At 39.5% G+C, this 23403-nt stretch overlaps 1 protein-coding gene and 1 long non-coding RNA gene across 2 annotated transcripts in view; one reads left to right on the forward strand and one right to left on the reverse strand.

Moving 5' to 3' along the window:
* The window catches only part of LOC124244392 (uncharacterized), an 85407-nt gene that overhangs the window by 30226 nt on the left and 31778 nt on the right, over positions 1-23403 (forward strand). The gene's annotated exons all lie outside the window — the stretch shown is intronic.
* Positions 3217-18892, reverse strand: LOC124244386 (plasminogen activator inhibitor 2-like). The gene is made up of 8 exons (XM_046670876.1): positions 18796-18892; positions 14613-14789; positions 11213-11332; positions 9755-9883; positions 9138-9255; positions 5530-5672; positions 4741-4905; positions 3217-4187 (listed from the first exon to the last, which is right to left on the reverse strand). The coding sequence occupies exons 2-8, from the start codon at positions 14778-14780 to the stop codon at positions 3783-3785; spliced, it is 1248 nt and encodes a 415-aa protein (XP_046526832.1). The 5' UTR covers positions 14781-14789; positions 18796-18892; the 3' UTR covers positions 3217-3782.

The raw sequence follows: 23403 nt of genomic DNA on the forward strand, positions 1-23403 counted from the left end.
TCCTCTCTAGTCTGCCAACTGGCAACAATTAGAGTGCTTCTCCCAATAGATCTTTTTTTAAAAAACCAAAAAAGAAAAAGCTCAAAATTAGTGGAATAATAATGGGCAATGAAATGGAAAATATTATTGGTGAAGTATTTACTGTTAAACTGTTAAGGTTACTCTTCTCATTTGGAGTTTTGCTATAGAACCCTAAGCGTAACTCCAATGAGTGAGATGTCCATTCTCCCCACCCCAGGGACAAGAGGTCTAGATCAGTGTTTTAGATACAGTCACTGAGTCAGATGTTGGTTCATCATTTTCTGGTTCTCTTTTATTTCTCCCTGTGAGTGTTCCCTCACTCCTCCATATTTACTAGGAAGGAAAACAATACTTTATAGTCTCATTTTCTACCACAGCATGCATGTGCTTCAAGGAACAGAGGAGGGTGTGAAGAGACGGATGGGAATGGAGAAACAATCCAGAAGGGATTAAGGGAAAAGCAGAGCCTATTTGTTTATAATATATTTGGTATGTTTTTCTTCATGTAGTTTCCATTTGTCCCTTCATAGAGGCACACATATCTTCTGGTAAACTGGCTCGGAGTTTAATATTTGAATGTCGGTGTGGAACCTAGAGCAGAATGTTTCTCTGGATTTCACCAGAAAATGTGACTTGTGGTAGGAAATCCTGTGAGGCCTGCCTGACTGACGTGTGCTGAGCAGATATTATTATCCAAGGATGCCTCCAGACTATTATTAGCTGAAACTGTCATAAGGAGGCTCTAGATAGAGGGACTGCTCATCTTGAGTCACAGTGGTTCACCAGAGAATGGCTTGTGCTGCGTCACTGCACAGCGTGGAGACTTGCTCCAGTTACTTATCTTGCATTAAATGCGTCAATGTAGATTCTTCTGAACCAGCCAAGAAATTGTTCCATCTTCTTTAAAGTCACAGACTAAGTTTTACTCATTTTTTCCCCCAAAACCTTCTCCAGATTTCTTCCTCACTTAGCTCTTGATTAAAATCCTTACACATAGATATACTACCTACATCAATAAAATCATAATTGCCCATTATTTTGGTGCCTGTTGGGGAGGGGGAAGAAAGAGATAATAATATCTTAGGTTAACAATATAATACCGTTAGCATAATTTTGTTTGTTGTTATTTATGGCCTGTCCTATGTGTATTTAGTAATATGTACAGTTATTACTAGTGGGAATGGAAGAATATGAACTAAATGAATGGGGAACTGGGGTGGGAGGAAGAATTTTTGTTCTAGTCCTTTTATGATATTTAATGTTTAGACTGAATGACTTTAGTAGGCATTCAAAAATTTGTTGAAACAGAGAGAAGAACTCCAGGTGCATCAGTGTTATTCTAATAGGAATCTGGAAGAAAGTCAATAGAGTGGGGCAGAGACAACTGAGTGGATAATGGCATGGCTGTCTTATTCAGTTTGGGTTGCTATAACAAAGTACCATAGCTTGGGTGGCTTAAACAGCAAACATTTATTTTTTACAGTTCTGGAAGCTGGAAGCATGAGATCAGGGTGCCAGCATAGTTGGATTCTCGGTGAGGGCTCTCTTCTTGGTTCAGATGGCTGCCTACTCTCTGTGTCCACATATGGTGGAAAGAGGAAGCTCTGGTCCCTTCTTCTCCTTGTAAGGGCACGAATTTATCAGGAGGATTCCACCCTCATGATCTAAGCTAACCCTAATTCCCTCCCATAGGCCCCACTTCCAAGTACCATCACACTGGGAATTAGGATTTCAATATATCTATTAGGGGGACACAAACATTCAGTCCATAGCAATGACCGAGACTTTCCCAGAAGTGAAGCAATATGCAAGTTTCCAGATGGAAAAAAAATCTGCTGATAAGCAAGATAAATTTTAAAAAACAATTTAAAAATTACCCTTAATGCAATGAAATATCAGGAACATCATCAAGAATAAAGAGAAAATTATTAAAATTATCAGCACAAGAATTATCTTGATATCAACTTTCCCATCAGCAACTTTGGTGCCAGAAGATAGAAAAATCTTCCCCTTAAAGTGCTGAAGAGTGCTTCGAACCTAGAATTCTACGCTCATGCTCTAATTCAATAACAAGAGAGAAATATGGATATCTTAAGATTCACAGTGATTCAGAAAGCTGCTACCTGTTGACTTGCTGAATGAATTATTGAACTACATAGAAAAATGAATCTAAAAGTAAGAAGAAGAATGCAAGAAGCAAGAACCGCCCCAATTTTTATGAATATCTGATTAAAGGGGGGAAAAAATCACAATTCCAGCCTTAAAAAATTAACTGAATAATTTTCTGGGATTCCATGTTTGATCAGCTGAAAGTGAGACAGTTTTGTTACTGACAAAGATAATAATCATAATCACTATTATTTGTTAAATACTGTATATGCTAAGCATTCTTTCAATTGCTTATGTATGAATTCATTTGATCATCATAGCAGCCTTACGAGGAAAGCATTATCTTCCCAGCTTACACTGAAAGAAAACCGAAGCGTGACAAAGCACCACTCCTCGCCCATGGTTAGACTTGTAAGTGTTAGAACTGGGATTTGGAGTCAAGGTCCTGAGGCTACCTCTTTAGCCACCACGCTCCAGGGGGTCATCCATCCCCACCTTCCGCCACAAGGAGGGTGATGCCTGAGGTGCATTTCCAGGATCCAGCCACACTTCTGCAGCCAGACCCTGCAGTGAGCTCAGACTCTCCAAACCTCGGATCTGCCTTAGCTCTCAGCACTTCTGTTATGTTCACTCAAAAGTATTCAGTGCTATTTGAACCAAACGCCTTTAAAAGAAGCCATCTTGTGTTTCCCCTCCTGCTCTTGCACCCAGCCCATCTCCACTCCTGAACTGTCAGCTCAGTGACTGTGACCTTGATTCTATGTCTGGACCACTGGACTTGAGGCTTATTCTTGATGTTCTTGAGGTTTAAACATGAGTGTCCCCAAGGGACTCTGATCCAAACTATTCTGAATTGCTATGCCTTTTACTGGTGTGAGAAGGCAGCTCTAAGCTCTAAAGCATTTTTCACATAACATCATCCCACCCCCAACACTATGGCTCCTTGCAAGAGGTTTGGTTATCTCCTTGGTTCCTTTATTCTGTCTATTTTTTCTTCATTCCCACAAATGAACCATAATGCCTGATTCCTGAGAATCAAGATATAACAGGTCTTATGATCTGAAGACCTAATAAAATGACAACAAATAAATGGTTGTGTGAAACATGTTTATTTATTGTATATTTGTGATTTTACATAAGTTACTGACACATCTATGTGATACATAATGCTAGAAATGCAAATATATATTTCCTTGTTGTTCAATACTTTCTTCTAGATTTTTATTATAAACGGGCACAGAGGACACCTACTGATCCTTCATGATAAGAACAAATAAATGCATTTCCTTAGAAACAAAAATAACTGATCACCTGCTTTGTAATGGTATCAGCCTCATTAAATAGTGAACAACAATTAAAAAACCATTTTACAAAATAATAAATAATACAGCAAAAGATAATGCTATGAAATAAACTAAGAGTAAGGAAGAACTAAATGGGACATAATCCCATTTTAGATCAAAGGATTAATAGGGTTGCTAACGCTGTGATTGACAGTTGTCTAGTTATTTCTGTATTTATACTTAGGGGGTAATAGAGGTTCAGAAAAACAGAAATATATAGAAAAAATCTCTAAATTTTGGGCACTAGAGCAAATCTGAGGCTTATAGCTCATATTACAAAATCCTGTGCAGAAACAGAACCTTTCAATTTTAGGGTGAGGCAAATCTGCCAAAAAAGAGGATGTTCTTGGTTATTTTGTGCATGATAAAGAAGAGGAAAGGATGATCTGCCACAAACTGTGGGCCTCCATGGCCAGTTCTCCCTGACATAATGGCCCCAGTGCCAGCAGCTGCTTCAGTGCCCTCCTCGTTAACATCCACAGTGGCTTGATGGAACACTTCAGACAGAAACAGGTCGTTTCTTTCTGACATGCCTGAGAAATTAGCCTGGCCCTCGTTGAAGGCATCATCCATGCCCATTCTTCTCAGAATGGATTTGAGTTCATAATGCTCTTCTAATTTGAACTGTGGGACAAACACCTCCACGTCATCTTCAGCCATTGTGTCTTTGCTGGTCCACTTGTTGAGTTTGTCATAGGTTATTTCACTTTCCAGCTACAAATAAACAAACAAAAAAACAGAACCACTGAGCGCTTAGAAGAGAAGGAAAACAACTTCTAAGTCTATGTTAAAAATCAGTAACTTTAACTTTACCGTATTGCGGGTGACAAAAAAATTGACTAGATTGGTAAAACTTTGGCAAGAAGGTAGCATGTATGTTTGAGACATGTTACATTTACTCTCAACTCACATTTTTTTTTTTTTTTGAGGCAGATTAGTCCTGAGCTAACATCCACCGCCAATCCTCCTCTTTTTGCTGAGGAATATTGGCCCTGAGCTAACATCTGTGCCCATCTTCCTCTATTTTATATGTGGGACACCTGCCACAGCATGGCTGGATAAGCCGTGCATGTCTGCATCCAGGATCTGAACTGGCAAACCCTGAGCCACCGAAACGGAGCATGTGAACTTTGCCATGCCACCGGGCCGGCCGCAACTCATATATTTTTTTATTTTTGCACATCATTTCCGAAGGTGTAGATACATTCACCGTGACAGGTAAGTTTAGCCCCAGAAGTCTAAAACAGTTAAAGTTGGAAAGGCTTACCAACTCCAAGCCAGTGGACACGTCAGTAATTTCATCTGGAAGCAACAGGAACATGCTGATATCTCCAGCATATGGAAGTTCTAAAATCTGAGTCTTTAGGTCTCCTATGTATCCAATGTTCAGCTTTTCACGCAAGTACATCATCTGTACAGGTTTACGCCGAATCTAAAATTATTAAAAAGTAAACTATGAAAGTTGATACTAAGATGTCAAGAGATTTACAATTAGACATAAAAGAGAATGGGTTCTGCTTAAGTGTTGAAGAAATATGTTTTGTAAAGTCAACAAAATAAGTTATTTGTATACCCTTACAATGGCTCTGATCTTATTAGCTTTCAAGATTACACCCATTACTCATAAGATGGACGATAATAGTAATAATACTAAAACATTTGTTCAGTACCTACTATGGGTCAAGAACTCTGCTAAATTTCATTGAATCTTTACAACAACATTTTGAGTTGGATGTTATTATTATCCCAGTTTTACAGATCAAAACATGTAATGCATCAAACACAAGTAAAGTCATAGCTGGTGAGTGGTAGAGCCTACATCGAGTCCAGGATTGTGAATTATAAAGCCCATGGTCTTTCACCACTGCTCATGTGGCTTCTCAAAAAATTCCTGAATGATATTCAGTAACTTGAAAAAGTCAATCAACTGTCCAATGTGCGTAACTTATAACTAGCAAGTCATGTATGAGCATCAATACGTCGTCTCTAATTCTTTCTCTTTCTTGTCTAAGGTCCTAAAATATATGTTAGGAAAATGTGGCTTGTTGTCTCATACCGAGTTCACACGGAAAGGATAAAGCTCATTTAATTTCTTCTGAAATGGAGTTTTCCACTTTCCTTTGAAGTAGACAGCATTCACCAAGACCATCCTGGTGTCCCCATCTACAGAACCTTGTGGTAGTAACTTTGAGATTTTGCCTGTGGAGAACATGACAGATGTTTAGGTTTCACGATAAAGAGCTGTTAAGTTATTATGATTTCTTGAATCTTTTGAGTTGCCCTCAAACCCAGCACCCACATTTGTCAAACTCTGCAGAGAGATTTATCTTCAAGCTCAAGTTTTTCTCTGGATTTATTTAAAGCATAAGTAAAACTCAGACCAAATTTCTCAGGTTTGCAAAATCTGAGAGAAAATGCAGAAGTAATGCATTTGAAATTTAGAATGACTATCAAACTTGGAGAGGAGATTTTCACTTCATTTTCTACTGTTTTCTCAAAGTTTTGTAGTTGTATGAAGTTATTCAGTTCAGATGGGAGTGAAAGGGAGTCTCTGAAGGACAACAGTGCCTTTGTACAGTATGTCGCTTAGTGCTCCTTCCACACCTGTCTGGACCGTCTGTGGGTCCTACTCACTGATTCATTCAACAACACTTTTTTGGAAGCTGTGCTAGGCCTAGACCTACACGAGGAATAGTGCAGATGCAAGAGGGGAGAAAGCAAGAATTGTCCTCATAAGCCTGAGAATATTGGAAGAGACTTTCAAAATCAGTTGGAAAACATTGTAAAACAATGTGTGATAAGTTCTATAATAGAGCTAAATAATGCAAAGTGCTATGACAAAACAGAGAACAGAGTAAATGAGTGAGCCGGAGAAAGGTCTCAGAAATGATAACATCCAAGTGTGATAGTTTTTTAAAAGATAAAGTTGGTTTAAGAAACAGCCCATTTATAGTGAATACCTGCTCTGCAATATTTCAGCCACTAAGTACATTATTGTATATAATCCTCACAGCTATTTTATTTGGTGTTATTAGTGTCCTTTTACACAAAAGGACACCATGGTGAGAGAGGTTAGCAATCCTCCCGAGGTCACAATGCTGGTAAGCTAATCAGGATTCTGTCGTCTTAGTTCAGCACCTCCCAATCCTACAGATAGATACAGGACTCTAGTAAAAAGGTCACTGTAGTCTGACCACCGTCAATGCATACATTCAATATCTCCATTCAATACATCCCCAGGCACTTAAAATTCTTGGTTACCATTGAAATCTACTAATGTTTTCTTTAACTTTGTGATGCATATGACAAAACTAGTACTTGATCATAACAAATAAAACAGAAAATTCTCTCAAATTATTGTAAAATTTGGTAAAACAGTCAGCCCAATGACTACTTGGCATTTTGGCAATACAACTGATTCACTTACAGCCATGCAACATGAAGCTTAAAGAGAAAAACAATTCATCCTGTTCTTCAAAAAACAAAACTGTCGTGTGTCTCTAATTTTGCACTCCGTTTTTACTTTCACTTCCGTGAATCTTCACTTTCCCTGCTTCCTTTGTGTCAGTGGTTTGTCAATATTTTAGGACAGTAATTTAAAAATTCGTAATGAAAATTAAGAACTAAAGCAGATCAACTATTTTGAGAAAAACAAAAGTATTTTTTAAATTTTATAGAACTTAATTTATGTGCTTTTTCCCATTATCGTAGCTAAAAAATCAAGACACCAAACTATTGCTTGGAACAATGTTTTAAACATGAGTTAAATAAAGATCCACTTTTTTGCGTTGTCATCAAACTCTTTAAACATCCAGATGAAGACTTCCAGAGTTAGACGGTTAGAGGGAAGAGGGAACCCCAGCCTCACCCCTAAGTGGCAGTGGGTTCTTAGATGAGGCAGTTAGCCCCTCAGGGGTTTGGAGTCCACAACCATAAAGTGGCAGTTTGGATAAATCATCCTCAAAGACCATTGCAATCCTAGCAGCTCATAAATCTGTGAAATACCAAAACAGTTCTACATCCGTAATAATCTCTACTTTTTTCCTCTTAGAAACCCATCTATATGTGACTATTTAATAATTACTTATTTAAGACCTATAATAATACCTGGAAATTTAGAGGAAAGAAGGATTTTAGCTATCATCAAAAGACTGTGCTAATTTTTGTGGGGACACAGGAGGAGCGTAACATACTGGCCCTACTCTAAAATAATTACAGTCTAAGTGGGATGGCAAAGCAAACAAAATAAAGTCAGTTCAATAACAGTTCAAGGCCATATATGGCAAATGTTAACATGAATCATGAAGCTGACAAAGTACTAGAGGAGTCGAGAAGAGGGAAGATGAAGACATGGTTGGGAGATCCCTCTAGGAAAGACTAAGACTCTGATTGCCATTTAACATTCTGAAGTTGAGGAATGTATTGAAAGAAAGTATGGAGGTCGCGATGTGTTTATGAGAGCTCAGGAGTCAGCAGTAGTCAAGTATAGTCTGTCGGATTATGGAGAACACAAAAGTCAAGGTAGAGTAGGATCTTCTGCTGAGCACAGTAGGAGGTCCCCAGAGAGATTTTAGTGTGGGGCTAGCATGATAAACGTGTTACTTCACCCCTTTAGCTTCATTTCCTCCTTTCAGCTCCACTCTCCAGTCAAACCAAACTCCATTCATTTCCCCAGAGACCACGGTCTCTCACCTCTGGATCTTTGCACATCTGTGCCCTTTGCCTCGAACTCTCTCCCCAGAGACAATGCCCTCTGCCTGGCCAGCTGCAGCCCATCCTCCTAATCACAACATAAATGTTTCTTATTCCAGGAAGTCTCCTCTTATCAGGGCACTGGAGTCAGGTACCTTTCCTCTGTGCTCCCATGCAGGGTCCTGTGCTTCCCCGTAGAAGCACCTATCACCATTGATAGCAAATGCCAATGGGATTGAATGTCTCCCTAGACCATCAGTCCCATGATGGCAGGGTCTGGATTCTGTGTTGTTTACCATTTTTATCCTCCTCTCCACCTACAGTGTCTGGCACATAATATGCGGTGGCTAAATCATTGTTGGCTGAAGGACTGAATTCAATAACAATGAATAAATGATTTAATTACATTTCAGTCCTTGTAAAAATTACAAAGAGAGACAGGAGCTTAAGAAAGAACTAAGGACATAAGTTACTATGATAGAAGTGGCTTTGACAATCAAGGAGAGATGAAGCAGAGACCAAAAGAACTTGAAAGCAGATTGACTCTGAATGGTGAAAGAGAAGAAAGAGTTAAATAATTTTATGATCCCGCCCTCTTCCATTGCCAATAGTCTCACACCAATCACTCAGGTGAGGGTCAAGCCTTTTTCTTTGTCTTTGTCCACAGTGGATGTACAGTCACAATTATTTCAACACTGATATTTCCTATGTTGAAAAATGTCTGCCTCCTCTCATGTTCTATTCTAAGGTAATATCCAAAATCAGATTATTTAAGTACTGAACCATGTCTTCTGTTAGTAGGCCTCAATTATTTAAAACACCACTCAGCTAAATAAGAGTAAGATTACCTTAACCAAAATAACTAAGGTTGAATGAATTTTAAGGGAGCAAGGGCTAAGTCCAGGGATGGTTTTAAAAAATAGATCAGAGTTTTCTAAGTGGAATGAACACAAAATATTTCCTTAGTTTTACCTTTGGTTTGGGTCTCAACCCAAGAATTAATCTTTTTTCTGGCTTCTTCTGCATGTTCTAGGAAGTCGACTGCCTGGGGTTCTGTAGAGTAATATTTCTTACAGAGTTGTATGTATTCCTTTAAAGCAAGAAAAACGGTAAAGGTTACATAGAATATGTACTGAACGAGCCTTGGTGTAATTGTGAATTACAGGCTTGCGGTCAAGACTGGGGGAACTGAGGTAGGGGAAGGGGTCTACGGGGTGGGCTGAAAGAGGGAATGCAGATTCTAAGTGCTCTCTTGACCTGCTTACCCCACACTCACCCCCAATTCTATTTGCCCTCCTGCATTCTTTTCATTGTAGACACTGAATTTGAGGGTAAAGGTTGAACTAGACGGATAGCAGTGCTGGTGCTGGAAATCAGTTGTGTTCTTCCTAAGTGCTTACTACTCATCTAGTGGGAATTTTGCAGCAGGGAGAGGAAGCACCGACAGAGGGAGCATGTGGGATATCTTAGGAAGCTATCGGGAAGCTGCATGGAATTCTGACTCTCTGTGTGGATCATAGAGAACAGTTTTGGACATGACGTCATTGCAGGTTTGGGGCGCTGTCATTTCAATTACAGGTTTAACTTACTTCCCGGAATTTGGCAGACTTCTCGCCAAACAGCTTACTGGCGCTTTCCAATAAACACTCCCCTGTGGATGTGTTGATTGCAGAGATGAGAGAACGGAAGGATGAATGGATTTTATCTCCAACTTGTGCCTTAAACAGAAAGGAGAGATTCTCTTTATATAACACAGGACTACTAAGCAAGATATTTCATAAGCAATGGGATTTTTTTTAAAAACAACACTGCTGTATTAATTAATTAGTAAAATACTGTATTAATGTTTACTTTTTTCTGGCACTTTAGAGGAATCTCTGAGGAAATGCTCTTGATATAGATGTGGTGCATTAAAACTAACAAGATAATTTTTTAGTCATTTCGAATTTTGTTGTGCCATGAAGTAACCAACATCCTACAAAAAAGTCAGGCTCCTTTTACAGTTTCCTAAACCTCAAGGTCTCTAAGGAATTTTTATTATATTAAAATATTACCTTAAAATTGTTCTAAACAGAGTTCACATAACTTCTAAAAATACCCATTTTATAATTGAGGGGTAGTTTGGGCACTGGAAAATGTTGGTTTTAGACAGCCATGAAAGTGAAGGAGAATTCCAATCCCCAACCTGAAGTTTGTAAGCACGGGGACAGACAGGGGTTAGTCACAGCGGTGGCCAGGTGAAGTGGAGGACAGAGCCCTGCAGATGGACTGCCAAGTGTCCATTTGGACCTGGTGAATCTCCATGCTGAAGGGGCCCTCTCCACCTCCTCTAGCCCATAATTCCCCGGTGATGGGCAGATGGAGCATCAGCACTCCTATGAAGGAAGCTATGGGAGAAAGCTCCACACAACCTAACTCAGGAATGTGATTATGGAGGTTGCTTACCAATAAGAGCACATCTATGACAAGTTCCTATAAAGTAGGTGGATAGCTAGTGTTTAAGGAAATGGAGTATTGAGAAAAGATGTTGCTACTTGAGATAGACAGATGATAGATAGATAGATAGATAGATAGATAGATAGATAGATAGATAGATGATAGAGAGAGAGAGATAGAGAGATGATAGATAAATTGATTGATTGAGGGTCTGTGGTCCCTTATGAAGTTATCGGTCCTGGCCTTCCCCATTCCTCAATTATTTGTTACTCCTTACCGCCTCCCCTCTGGAAAGCTGTATTTATGCATGTGTTTTCTAGGACTCTCTACCATGGTCTTGAAATAAATTACACATACCTACTAATGGCCAGGGGTGTGATAGAATTTAGAAACAGTCTTGGCCTAGAAGTCACAAAGTCTGGATTCTACCCTGGCTCTGCCCTTACTTCTTACTGTGACCATAGGATATTTACCTAAGGACTCTGAGTCTTAGTTTTCTTTCTGTGAATGGGGAAAGTTGTACTAGGTTCCTTCCCTAACATTGTGATTTTTAAGACAAGAAGATTCCAAAAATAAAATATAAAAGAAATGTGAATGAATGAGTTAAATACCTGTAAAATAGCATCAGGATAAGTGACCTGCTGGATCTGCTGCATGATTTCACCACTGGTGAACTCCTCTGGGGTCACTGGGGGGACATCACAGACTATAACTTTGTTAAACTGAAGCACCTGCAATTAGAATTAGAGAGAATGGGTACATTTTCCTGCTAAATTACTTAAATTTTAAACCAATGGCTATCTGATACCTCTTAGTGGTCTTAGGTCTAGTTCCCTGCCTTTTTGCATGTGGGGAAAAAACACAGATACTCTTTATATGTAGTAAGTATCAGCCAACAGAAATTTCTCTTACAAGAAACAAAATGAGAGACTCCATACTAATCCATATACTGGCCATTTTGGACAATGATTTGTTTTTATGAGATGATTTATAACATCTTCCCTAAATTATCATCCAACCCATAAATTGCCTTGAAAAAAATGCCAGTATTTTGAAGAAAGTAATAAGCTTCACCAGGGACTTTGTACCTATTGCTCTACTCAGCATCTTTATGTATTATTCACTTAAATCTGTTAAAAAACTCCAAGCCAAAGTCAGCATAAGCATAAAAACAGGTCACTTAGTGTTAACAGGAATCACCTAAAACATTTACACAAACGATATTCACACACAGAGAGAAACTAATACCCATGTGGGGGGACAGATGATGGGTCAGATGACAATACGAATCTGTTTATAGTGTAAGTAGCAGATCCAGATAACACAGTGAAGCTGGTAGGAAAAGATTGGCTCCTAGGAAGCTGCCTCAGATCCCCTCCCCTAACACTGTAGCCTTCCCAACCTGGCCCTGCCACCCAGACGTCCCTTCCGCCTCCAACATCCTTGGGATCCCATTGGTCCTGTGGAACTTCCCCATCCCCGTGGAGCCCACAGTGAGGAGGAGCTTATCTAGTAAATGGATTGATGGTGGGGCCTCTGGTAATGAGGGAAAGGCAGGCTTGTCCAGCAGGTGGTGAGTTTCTGGGCTGGAAGGAGAGGAGTCAGGGTTTGTGGGGTCTTTCTCTGCTCCTCAGACTGTATGTTATAAGTCCTACCTAATAGTCTATCAAAAAAAATGGTCCTACTCTGCCCCCACATATGAGAAGAATGTTCCTGTAACAGCTTCCCCTGTTATCCTCCCTTGTAAGGAAACTGACCCTTCAATCAGGGGTCCCAGGTCAGCACTAAAGCCTTCCAGAACCACTGTAAAAGTCCCTGCAGGGGTGGGGTTTTGGCGAGGTGACCCTGGGCCTTGCAGAGGCATGGAAAAATTACAAGGTAGGTATACCACCCAGAAAGGAGGTTGGTCTGGGTGGGTCAGCGCCTTACCCTAAACGTAAGAGCTGGGAGAACAGTCCTTGTTGGCATGCTAACCTCATAGACCTGTGCTCTGTAGGAGTGGATGCCTTCCAGTTATGCCTCTCTTTCTGCTACAATCATACCACCCTTACCAGGTACACCAGTTCCCAACTGTGCGGTCTCTTCTTGCCCTAACTTCTTCATCTGTAAAATGAGTACGGGAATCATAGCGCCTACTACCTCCTAGGATTTTGTAGTATGTGGGTAAATTGCGTTCTTAGAAAGGTGCTTGGCTCAGGCACTAATAAACATTAGCTATTGTGACAACTTCTGCTAAGAGGTGCTTTACACATTATCTCCAGTCCTTACAACAGTCTTGCGGGTTATGCATTTTCATACTCATTTTATAGATGAGAAAACTGAGCCTCAGAGAGTTTAAATGCCTTCACTCACGCACCTAGCAAGTGGCAGAGCCACCACTCAACACAGGTAGGTCTGTCCCCAAAGTCCATGCTTCTTCCTCCAAGCAAAAGAGCTTCTCCTCTTTCCTTTTAGTAAAGAATTATCCACATATGTACATGCAGCAGACTTACAAGAAAACTATATAAAATCTTTACATAGTTCCGTATGCTTGAAGCATTTTTCAGATACAGAAAAGCTGTATTGTGCCCATGGTGACAAATAAGTTAATTCTCCTTTGGTATCAAAGTCAATTTTTTTACTTTAACAGCCTAGAGTACTTCATGTAGCATTTGCCTTCAAAATATATTGCTTTTGATTCCTTTACACTTAAAAAATTAAGACCCTGATGTTTTCTAAAGTTTTCAATGCAGTTCACTGTCTATTTTTTCAATAAGAAAATAAAGGGGAAGGAGTGTTGCAAAATGTCGCTGCTATCAGAGAGTTGAGCAATTGAGTTGTAAGTCAGTGTTTAAACCGCCACAAACACAGAAAGTGATGCAGCCATCCCTCCTCCTCCTGGAGTGAGATTGACCAATGCTCTCTCTGTGAGCCACTTCAAACAAAGCCCATCTGAAATGGGTCCCTGTGTATCTGGGAAGGGTATATGTATATGTACATACTCAGGTACTTCTCATGGGAAACCCGAGAGTAGCCCGTGGCATTTTGGCGTGACTGAAAGCACAATGCGTGCTTGTGAGAAACCAAAGCCTGTACTTAAAGCATCCAATTTGAATGTTTGTGTATATGTGACTATAAAAGAATTTTAATTACAGCATATGACGACCTCGGCTGGGTCACTGACCTAGGAAATAGGATCATGTGAATTTTAAATGTGCTGAATTCATTCCATAGGAATATTGCAGTGTGCAGTTGAAGTAGTTCAATGTATTTTCAAGGCGCCAGATTCAGTGAAAATGTCCCCTGACTGAACTTGTGTCCGTTCACCAAGGAAGGAAGCCAGTGGCCTTGATAGAAGTACCTCACAGTGCTGCTCCACACACTGTCCACCTTGATTTTGAAGACCAGTCATCATGCCAGGCCCCATTTTGTTGACATGACCTCATGGGGTTGATAACGTGGCTGAGGTTCTCTGAAGTCACATTGCTCTCCGTGCATCTCCAAGGGTATGGAGACCACAGCTCCGAGACTTATTTTTCTTTTCATGACCCTCTCTTAAAACCACTGGGAGGAATTTTTACATGGGGAACAAACACACCACAGTGGCAGAGCAGTGGAAGAAACTTCGCCAGGAGTGAGGCAGCCTTGGGAGACTCTGGGAAAGTTGCTTCATTCACACTGCCAGTTTCCCACCCGTGAAATGACACTTGTCTTAAAGCCAAAAGAGATAAAGCAGGCAAAATACTTCGAAAAGTATAAACATAGTATTATTAAAATGTGAGATGGTGTCACTATTACCAATTTCCAGCCTTGCAGGACAAGAAACTCTGATATGCCTTCTGCTATCTACAGTTGAGGGTTTTTGTGGTTTGGCTGTTTTGTAAGTTTGAATTTAAGGAACTTGTGTTGTAATTGCTGACTTTATAGACAAGATAGTTATAGTCAAGACATCGCAAGGGTAACATTAGAGCAATTCTACAATTGAGTTCAGGAATCATCCAGTCCTAATTTGGAGCGTTAACAGAAGCTTACCTTGGCCATCTGGTCTGCAGTGTTGCCCCTGGCACCCAGGTAGACCATGGCCATGGTGGATGAGATGCTCCATGGAGAGAAGAAGAGATTCTGGGTGCTGTTTGTATTTGCCAGATATTTGAAGAAATTGAGGGCAAAAATTGTGTTTGCCACATAAAGGTTTTCCATTGTTTCAACCTAGAAGGAAAGTGAGGAAGAAAAAAAACAGCTCTAAAAGATGACAACATTTTGGGTGATGTCAACAGAGTAGTTCAGGCTGTACCACACATAGGGCAGGGATGCCCTCTCTGTTCTTCCTTCGTGGAACAATGTGAAGCAGAGCAGGGCAGCATCATGGTCATGTGACCTGTGCAGCCATAAAGGGCTCCATGCTTGGTACAATGCTCTGCTGTCACCATCTTGAAATTCTTAACAATTTTAAACCAGGGACTCTGCACGTTCCTTTTGCGCCAGATCCTGCAAATTGTATAGCTGATCTTGAGATATAATGAACAGTTATATGTGAGTAGTGACCCTCCACATCACAATAAAGATAATAATAGCAGTAACAATAAATATCATTTATTGAATTCTTACTGTACAATAGATGCTGTTCTAAACCTTTTACTGTACTAACGATTACCGAAACCTTAAGAGGAGGGCACTGCTATTTCTGTTTTACAAAGGAAGAAACTGCTGCACAGACAGGGTCAAAAAAGTGAGCAGTGCCACTTGAGTATCAGGGGTAGGACTAGGCTGAAGCCGGGTGAGTGGCCTCCAGGGTCATGCTCTCAACCTCTGTGCTGTACCCACAGATTCATAGCACACAGACAGGCAAATACACACGTATTCAGATGTATGCCACATGCACACATATTCCTGTTGGCTCCAGTTGAGATGGTCAATCTTCTTTCAAATTCCTTGATTCTAGAAGTGGCTTAGATTCACTATTTGAGGGTTGGTATTTTCACCCAGCCCTTGCCACCTTTTTCCACCCCCAAACACATGCACATACCCAGCCTTGCTACAAAAGAGCTTCCTATGCTGAGTTCAGTACTGGGTGTGCTGGAACAGCCCCCTCTTTTCCTGCCACTCCCTAGCAGAGAAGTCAATTCCAGGCAGCACTGCAGGGATCATGCTGGGTATATGAAACACACACACCCCCATCAACCATCTGAAGGTAAATGGCAGACACGCCTTCCATGACCTAAGGCTCTGCATGCAGCCAAATGCTTGGACACACCCAAGGTGTGTGGGTATCTGTTGGTACTGGCCAATTATCATCTTTCTGACTGTATAATATGCTTTCCTTGTGGCTTAAAACACCCTATAATTACCAAAATATATAAATATACTAAACAATACTGACACTCATCACTCACAAGAAACCTTCTTGTGACAGTGGCTTCCCAGAGCTGAGGAGGGGCTGGGGAAGTCCCTGGATGAAGCACTTCCTGCAGCTGTTGTCTTGGCTCACTCAGCAGGGCTTCCCAATGAAGGCTAGCAGTCACTTCCCTCCCTGATCCATGGATATCTTAGGTGAACACTTGGTTCATGAGCATTTCTTTTTAAGAAAATGATTGCAATTTGTATCAAAATCTCTCATTTGAAATACCACTCAATTTTGTTTTATCAAGACAAAATAGTAAATTAGGTAAAACTTGTCCCTGAAACTCTCTCACCTCTTCTTCTCACTGAACCGTCACAAGCTCTGTATGAGGTAGATACTATTAGCTTCAGTTTGTAGGTTACATCCTGATGCTCAGAGAAGTTAACTTGTATAAGGTCACAGTTCGTATGTAACGGTGCGGGTAGTCAAGCCTAGGTCTGCTTTGGAAACCCACGCTATTCAATGTCCCACACGGCCTCACCTGCTGATGTTTAACTTCTCTATTATGTGGAAGAGTTCAGACAAGCTGCTAGTTTGAGAAATACTGGAAAGAGGAAATAAAAAGAGGAAAGAGGCAAATCTGTAATGCTCCTAGAAGGCTTATCAAGTAAAGAAAATCACTTTATCTTGTGGGCCGGCCTGGTGGTGCAGCGGTTAAGTTTGCACATTCCGCTTTAGTGGCCCCGGATTTGTGGATTCAGATCCTGGGTGGGACCTATGCACCGCTTGTCAAGCCATCCTGTAGAAGGCATCCCACATATAAAGTAGAGGAAGGTGGGCACGGTTGTTAACTCAGGGCCAGTCTTCCTCAGCACAAAGAGGAGGATTGGTGGCAGATGTTAGCTCAGGGCTAATGTTCCTCAAAAAATAAAAGATCACTCTACCTTTTCTTTTGCTTCATCACTGAGGTTAGAGTAGCTTGAGTGGCTCAGCAATTTGCTCCCTCTTCCTTCTACCTTTTTAAAATTGTCTTTATAATTAATTAGTCTTACTGAGCAGATCTTTTTTGTAAATCATCTCACTAACATTTTGGAAATAAACTGAGAATTAATAACATACATTAAATATTTCTCTATCCCCATGTGAAAAAAGTAAATAAGATATAGGAGCCAGAAAAGTAAATGTAGGCTTCTGCTATCCCTAATTCTTTGTAACAACCTGCATAGTTGGTCGCTTTGACACTAACAAAATTTGAGTGTCAAGAAAAACTATCAGTGACTTTATAAAGGAGAAAAAGTAAATAAGAACAGAATTAAATTGTCCCAGGTGCATTTACTTCATTTAAAAAATAGTCTAAGTTTTATTTTTAAAAGATGCAATTAAGTGCGTTAACATAAAAAAACCTTCATGTCTATATTTGTACTTGCCAAATCCCTTCAGCCGCGTTGTTTTGTTTACTTTGCATAATTCCTTGCCCCATAGAGTCTAGTAATTCCTGTTGTACAAATGAAAATATGAAGATGTAAATTGCACAGCTAGTTAGTTTCAAAGTCTAGACTGAACCTCAGCCTCCTGATTCCAAGTGTGGTGCTTCTCCTGTAAACCTTTCAAATGAGGTTTGAGAAGTTCATAGTTTTAGAAATTTAGGAAGGCACCCATCTAGCATTTCCCAACTCTTGGACAAGTCCATGCCTTACATTTGGATGGGAATCTGCCTAAGACAATGTAAAGTTGAAGTCACGGAGGGCCATGAAATCACATAATCTCCCGGAACAGGTCACAGCTGTTGTAAATTTCTTAACACTAGAGTAAGTTACACAACTTCATTAACTTCTAAATCTTATGCTCTTAATTAATGTTGAATAGCATCATTGGGAAGAATGGATGGAAAGCATACATGGGGCTGGGCTCCATGATGTTTATGTTGTTTCCTGAAACACAAGTTGACAAATGTGCCACTGAAACTTGGCACAGGTCACAAAACACTTGAGAGGAGCCACAAGGCACACTACCCCACTCCATCTTCTTCTTGGCACTAGATGTTAGATTTCAGTTTGCTGTGGCACTTAGAACAATTTTTTTTGTAACTACACAGTGCAAATATTTTGAAATTGACCACAGAAGTCAATGAAAGCAAAGAGAAAACAACAACTTTGAGGAAACTTCCTGTGCAAAATTGACACATTTCCCCCTACAATATTAAAAGCAGTTTGTTATTTGATGACTTTCATAATGAATAAGTGTTTGCTTATGGGGTATTAGATTATCTGTTGGACTATTATTTCAGTCAATCCAACAACTAGTTTGGCTGATTTTTCTCTTTCACTAAATTGACCAATTATTGAACTAAATTCAATAAATATATTCTGGTATTGAACTGGCCCAATCCAGATTGCTGCTTAATTTCTGCAGTTTCTGATTGTTTTAGATGAAAACTGAGTCATCTTTTTATTTGTATTATATTTATATACAACTTATAGACTACTTTCAATGCTTAAATTAATATATTTTAATTGATCTAGCTATTTCCATCAAACTCAGTGTCAAAACACCTGCTGGTAAAAAAAATATACATATTCAAACTGTTTGATAAAATTGACATCACAACTTGAATGTACATTTTGGTTTGGTTAATGTTGCATTGGCATTTGCTGGCTTCTGAGATTCAAGATCATCTCATTAAATTTAACTCAAATAGAACTAAAATATTTCAAGTTAAACAAACAACTAAACAAGAAAATACCACTAAATTTGTACCCATCCTCTAAAAACTTCCCCCATTTTAATTTTCATTGTGTTAATAATACCAGTATGAAAGAAGAGAAAAAATGAAACTATATTATATAGAGATGCCCGTGGAAATCACTGAAATACCTTGTTATTCTCCGAGGTGCTGTCAGACAGGAAAGAGTCTTCCGAGAGTGTCCTTAGAGTCAGACATGGTGATGCCTGGTTTTATAAAGCTCTGCCCCTCCCACACAGCATTTTTTTTCCCCTCTGTTTCTAATCTGTATCTTTTGAGTGATTCAACATTTTACTCAGAAAGACATCACTAGAATAGAAATGACTCTTTGCTAAGACACCATTTCAGAAATTTGTTGGGAGGATGATGTCATTCAGAAACTTAAGAATTTGGCAATATCTACACATGCCTGTTAAAATTAGCTATAGCGTGTCAGCCCCACTTTCAAGTGTCTCCCTCTATACCTGTGTTCAAAGATAGTGCCAAATTCTACAATACCCCTTCTGTCTTTGACAGGGATGGCCTGTGGCATCTTTGAAATACATAAAGATGGTGGAATCCTTTCTCTCTTTTGAGTCTAGGCAGCCCCAAGTGACCCTTTGGTCATGGGAAGGAAAAAAACTCCTCTATTTTTCTTTCACAGAAATTGTTTACTTTAAACTGTCTTACATTTTCCCAAGCTATAATTGCCTAAATAATTCTGGGTTCCACCCTAATCTCCTGTCACAAGCCACACCCAAAGAACTTTCCATTTGTCCTTGTTTAGAACATAGATCTTATCTTTTATTAAACAGTGAAAATCCACTGTGTGCATAAAGTTAATTTTTAGCTCTGAGTAAATCATAGGTGTTGATTGAAAATTGTAGTGTCAAAAACTTGTTTGAAAATGTTGCTAGATTTTTAGATATGACCACAGGAATTTAAAAAACAAAAATAGATAAAAGATATGCATGATGAAATATAATTTGAGTCTGAAAATATTCTTGTTGTTAGAGCTTATTGAAAAGTGTTCACAGCACATTGTAAAGATGGCTTCTCTTCACCTTACTTTTATGTATGGAAATCCCCAAAGGGAAAAGGATGAAGAGAAGTAAAAGCACATATTTCTTCTCAGATGGTGTGGTGGGCTCCGTGTCTGGGTTGACAATCTGGGGAGTCAGTGAAACCAAGACTGTGGGTCTGAGCCCTGTGTGAGCTTCTTAGCTTGGCTGTGGTCCACAGAGCCAGATGTGTCCTTGGTTATGGATACATCTATCCGTAGATAGACTTGCTAATGTGAATCTCTGGTCCAAAGGAGTGGGGAGACTTAACCCAAGACTCTCATTATTATTAGAGGGATGGTGGGGTAAGTGTGATCTTCAGTATCTGTGTCTAGCAGTCAAAAGCCAAATTACCTGATTTTTTAATTGCCAGAAGATCTCAGGTCATATAAAGAAAAATAGTTGGAATTCTACCCTCACTGATGATCTTTCTGCTCTTAAATTCCTCTATTAGACCCAAGGAAATGTTTAGGCAGCCATCGACCATTTTACAGGTTTTAACATCCCTTGGTACTTGGCCAGGTCTCTGCCCCAGTGAGTGTTCAGTAGATGCTGTTGCTTGCTGGTCTAAGTCTCTCTCTCTGTTAGGCCTCAGTCCCCTGGAGGGTCCCCTCTGGCAATGTCTGTTGACCCATCTGTTCAACTGTTCTTTAACCACACGTTGACAGCTCAACAGTCTTCTGAACCAATAGCAAATGTACCTAGAACCTTAGCCATCCTTTGCTTCGCTCACTTTTAAGGCTCTACTGTTTCTACCTCATTGCCTTCACTCAAGTTATTCTTCTCAACAGGAATGCCATTCTTCCTTCTGCCCACTGATCCAAATCTGTGAGGTTCAACTCACATCCCATAGCTTCCCTGAAGTCCCGTCTGACTTCAACCCTCAGTGAATTCCTGCTACAAAGAACTGTATCTCTTAAAGCTGAACTTGCAATATAATAATGTACAATTAATTAATTAATTAATTAATCTTGTGATTCTAGATGTTTTGTCTGAGTTGGGCTTTTATCCCTAAATAAATTATATGCTTGGTTCCCCTTTAGCAGCAAGAACGATGCCGAACATAAAGTAGACACTCACTAGATATTTTTTGACTAATTGAGTAAGATACTAAAACTTCCTCAAAAGGCCCTTTAGTATGGGGAGCAAAGATATGGATTCTGAGAGACTCGGAAAGGTCTAATTTGAATCCTCTTTCTGCCACTTACTAGTTGTATAATCTTGCACAAATTTCTCAACCTCTCTGAGCTTTAATTTCCTAGTAATGCTACAAGGCTGGCACTTCTCATTGCCTATGCAAAAGCAATCCATTTTTACTATACTTCTTCCTGATTTTGTTTATGTATTATTAAGAGATTTCTTGATCTTGGGCAAGGAGGACCTAGTTGCTGGTAAAGGGGGCAGCTATATAATCCAGTCTGGTAAATGAGATGTGGGAGAAGTCTTTTGGGGACTATTTGGGGGAATTTTTCTTTCCTGATAAGAGGGAGACATGCAGAGAAAACCTTCTTATTTGACACCATCTCCTCCTACTCAGGAGCATGGTTGTGTGAGGATGTGATGCAACCATATGGCAATGACAGAGGGAGAGTAAGAGATTTTCAGAAATGCCAAACCAGAGCCCAGACATCAGAAAGATCCTAAACCAGTGCTGGAAACCACTCACCTCCAGTTTTTGTTCTTGTTGTTATTGTTACATGAGATAATAAATAAGTCTCTATTGTTTAGGCATTGTTAGACACATTGGGTCCTCTGTAATTTTCAGCCAAAAGCATTCCTAAATGACACAAACTTTTGTGAAGAACAGATGAGGTAATATCTGTCAAGTACTTAGCATATTATCTTTCTTATAGTGAGTTCTCCAAGTGTTAGCTAGTATGACAGAGTGATTGTTGGTGGCCAGGTGTTGCCTTTCTGCCTAGATTAGAGCAATTTTATGAGCTCAATATAGGAAGACAAAACGTTCACATACCAAACAACTGGAGAAAGTTGTAAAAGGCAATATATGATTAAGAGCCAAATTGAGTTGTGCCGAGGGTAGGAAGTCTCATAGGAAGGAGGGGAAAGGATTGATAAACGTGTGTTAGGGTCTCAAGGAAAGGGTCAAGGTAAATAAGAAAAACTGAAGGTTGAAAGGGGAGGCACTGAAATTATAGAAGTGAAAAGAAAAGATCATTGAGTGGCTGTCTGAGGTCTCATAAGGGAGGAAGAGTGAGAAAGAGGGACAGTATTTTACAGAGGGTCCTCTGACTGCAGACTGAGTTAAGATCTAAACTAAAGGCAGCCTACTGCAAATTCTAGAGACTCGAATGGAAGTGACTTGTAAAAAGTGGTGTTTCAAGAAGAAAAATTTGGAAATTCTGAAAGACAAAGAACCCAAAGGATGAGTCACCTCTTAGGAGACCATTGCAGTAACCCAGTCAGCAGGTCGACAAGATGAAAGAGCACAGATACTGCAAAGTGCCCCTTACCTTTATAAAATAGATAATATCAAGGTCTTTCAAATTACCCGACATCATACGTGTATCAGTCATGGGATAGACCACTTCCACAGAAGCTGAGAACAGTGAGACAGAAAGTCTGTCACTTTTTCATTTTCCTATCTTCTAGGAAAAAGTGTATGAGATAATCATAATTTTAAAAAAAGGATCTAAGATTATATATACAGTGTAAATAAAATATTTGCAGAAATATGTTGAAGGAAATATGTCAAAATGTGAACAGTGAGTGTCTCTGTGTGGTAACGTTATAAATGCTTGTCATTTGTTTTTTTTATACTTTAAAAAATTTCCCACATTTTCCCTAATAGATATACATTACTTTTAAAATCAGAAATATATTATCAAAGTATCCTGAGGTGTTACTTTTCTTCCCAGTGGCACTACAATGAATTGTGTACAAAGGAGAAATAATACACAGAATAAGAAAACAACTTTATGAATAAAGTTCTAATATTATAATTTGGAGATTGCATACACTGTGCTTTTTCTTTGAAACACCTATCCAACTGTGATCGAATAGCCTGACTGAAGAGTTAACTATGCACTGTCTATCTTGCTGCTAGATGATAAGTACCACGTGGAGGTCTACAACCATGATGGTCTTTCCCAATGACTAGGACAGGCACTTGGCTCATATTGCGTGCTCACTAAGTGTTTGCTAAATGACTTACTCATGCTCAGCACGTTGCAGTGTTTCTATTCTCCTCTCCACTTTGAATGAGCAACCACTGGCACTTCCATAATTCCTTTACATGTGATTTACTGGAAGATGCTACATATACAAATTAGAAAAATGTATCATCTCTACATCAGCACTGAATGCTGAAATGTCAGCACTGAAATTTTCCAAAGCTTGATATGATTGTAGGTCAAAAAGGAAGTCCCATTTTGACATAAAATTGCATATAATAATCTTATTTTATTAATGACCTTCAGTTAAATATATTAAACACCGTTTTTATAACAAAGATCATTAATACTATTTTGCCTAAGTATTCAGACAGCATCGTTCACTCTAGAAACTTAAGGAGCTGCTGCCATGAGCAGAACCAAATATATGTGAATGTGGTCACCTCTGTGATGTGAATTTGGGGTCACCTTCATTCAATCATTCTCCAATATAAGCTTCTCGATATATCTTTATCAGAGAATAAACACCTCCTTCTACAATTAGCAATAAAACTTAGCATGTTAATGG

The sequence above is a fragment of the Equus quagga genome, chromosome 9 (genome assembly GCF_021613505.1).
Source record: "Equus quagga isolate Etosha38 chromosome 9, UCLA_HA_Equagga_1.0, whole genome shotgun sequence".
Lineage (NCBI taxonomy): Eukaryota > Metazoa > Chordata > Mammalia > Perissodactyla > Equidae > Equus > Equus quagga.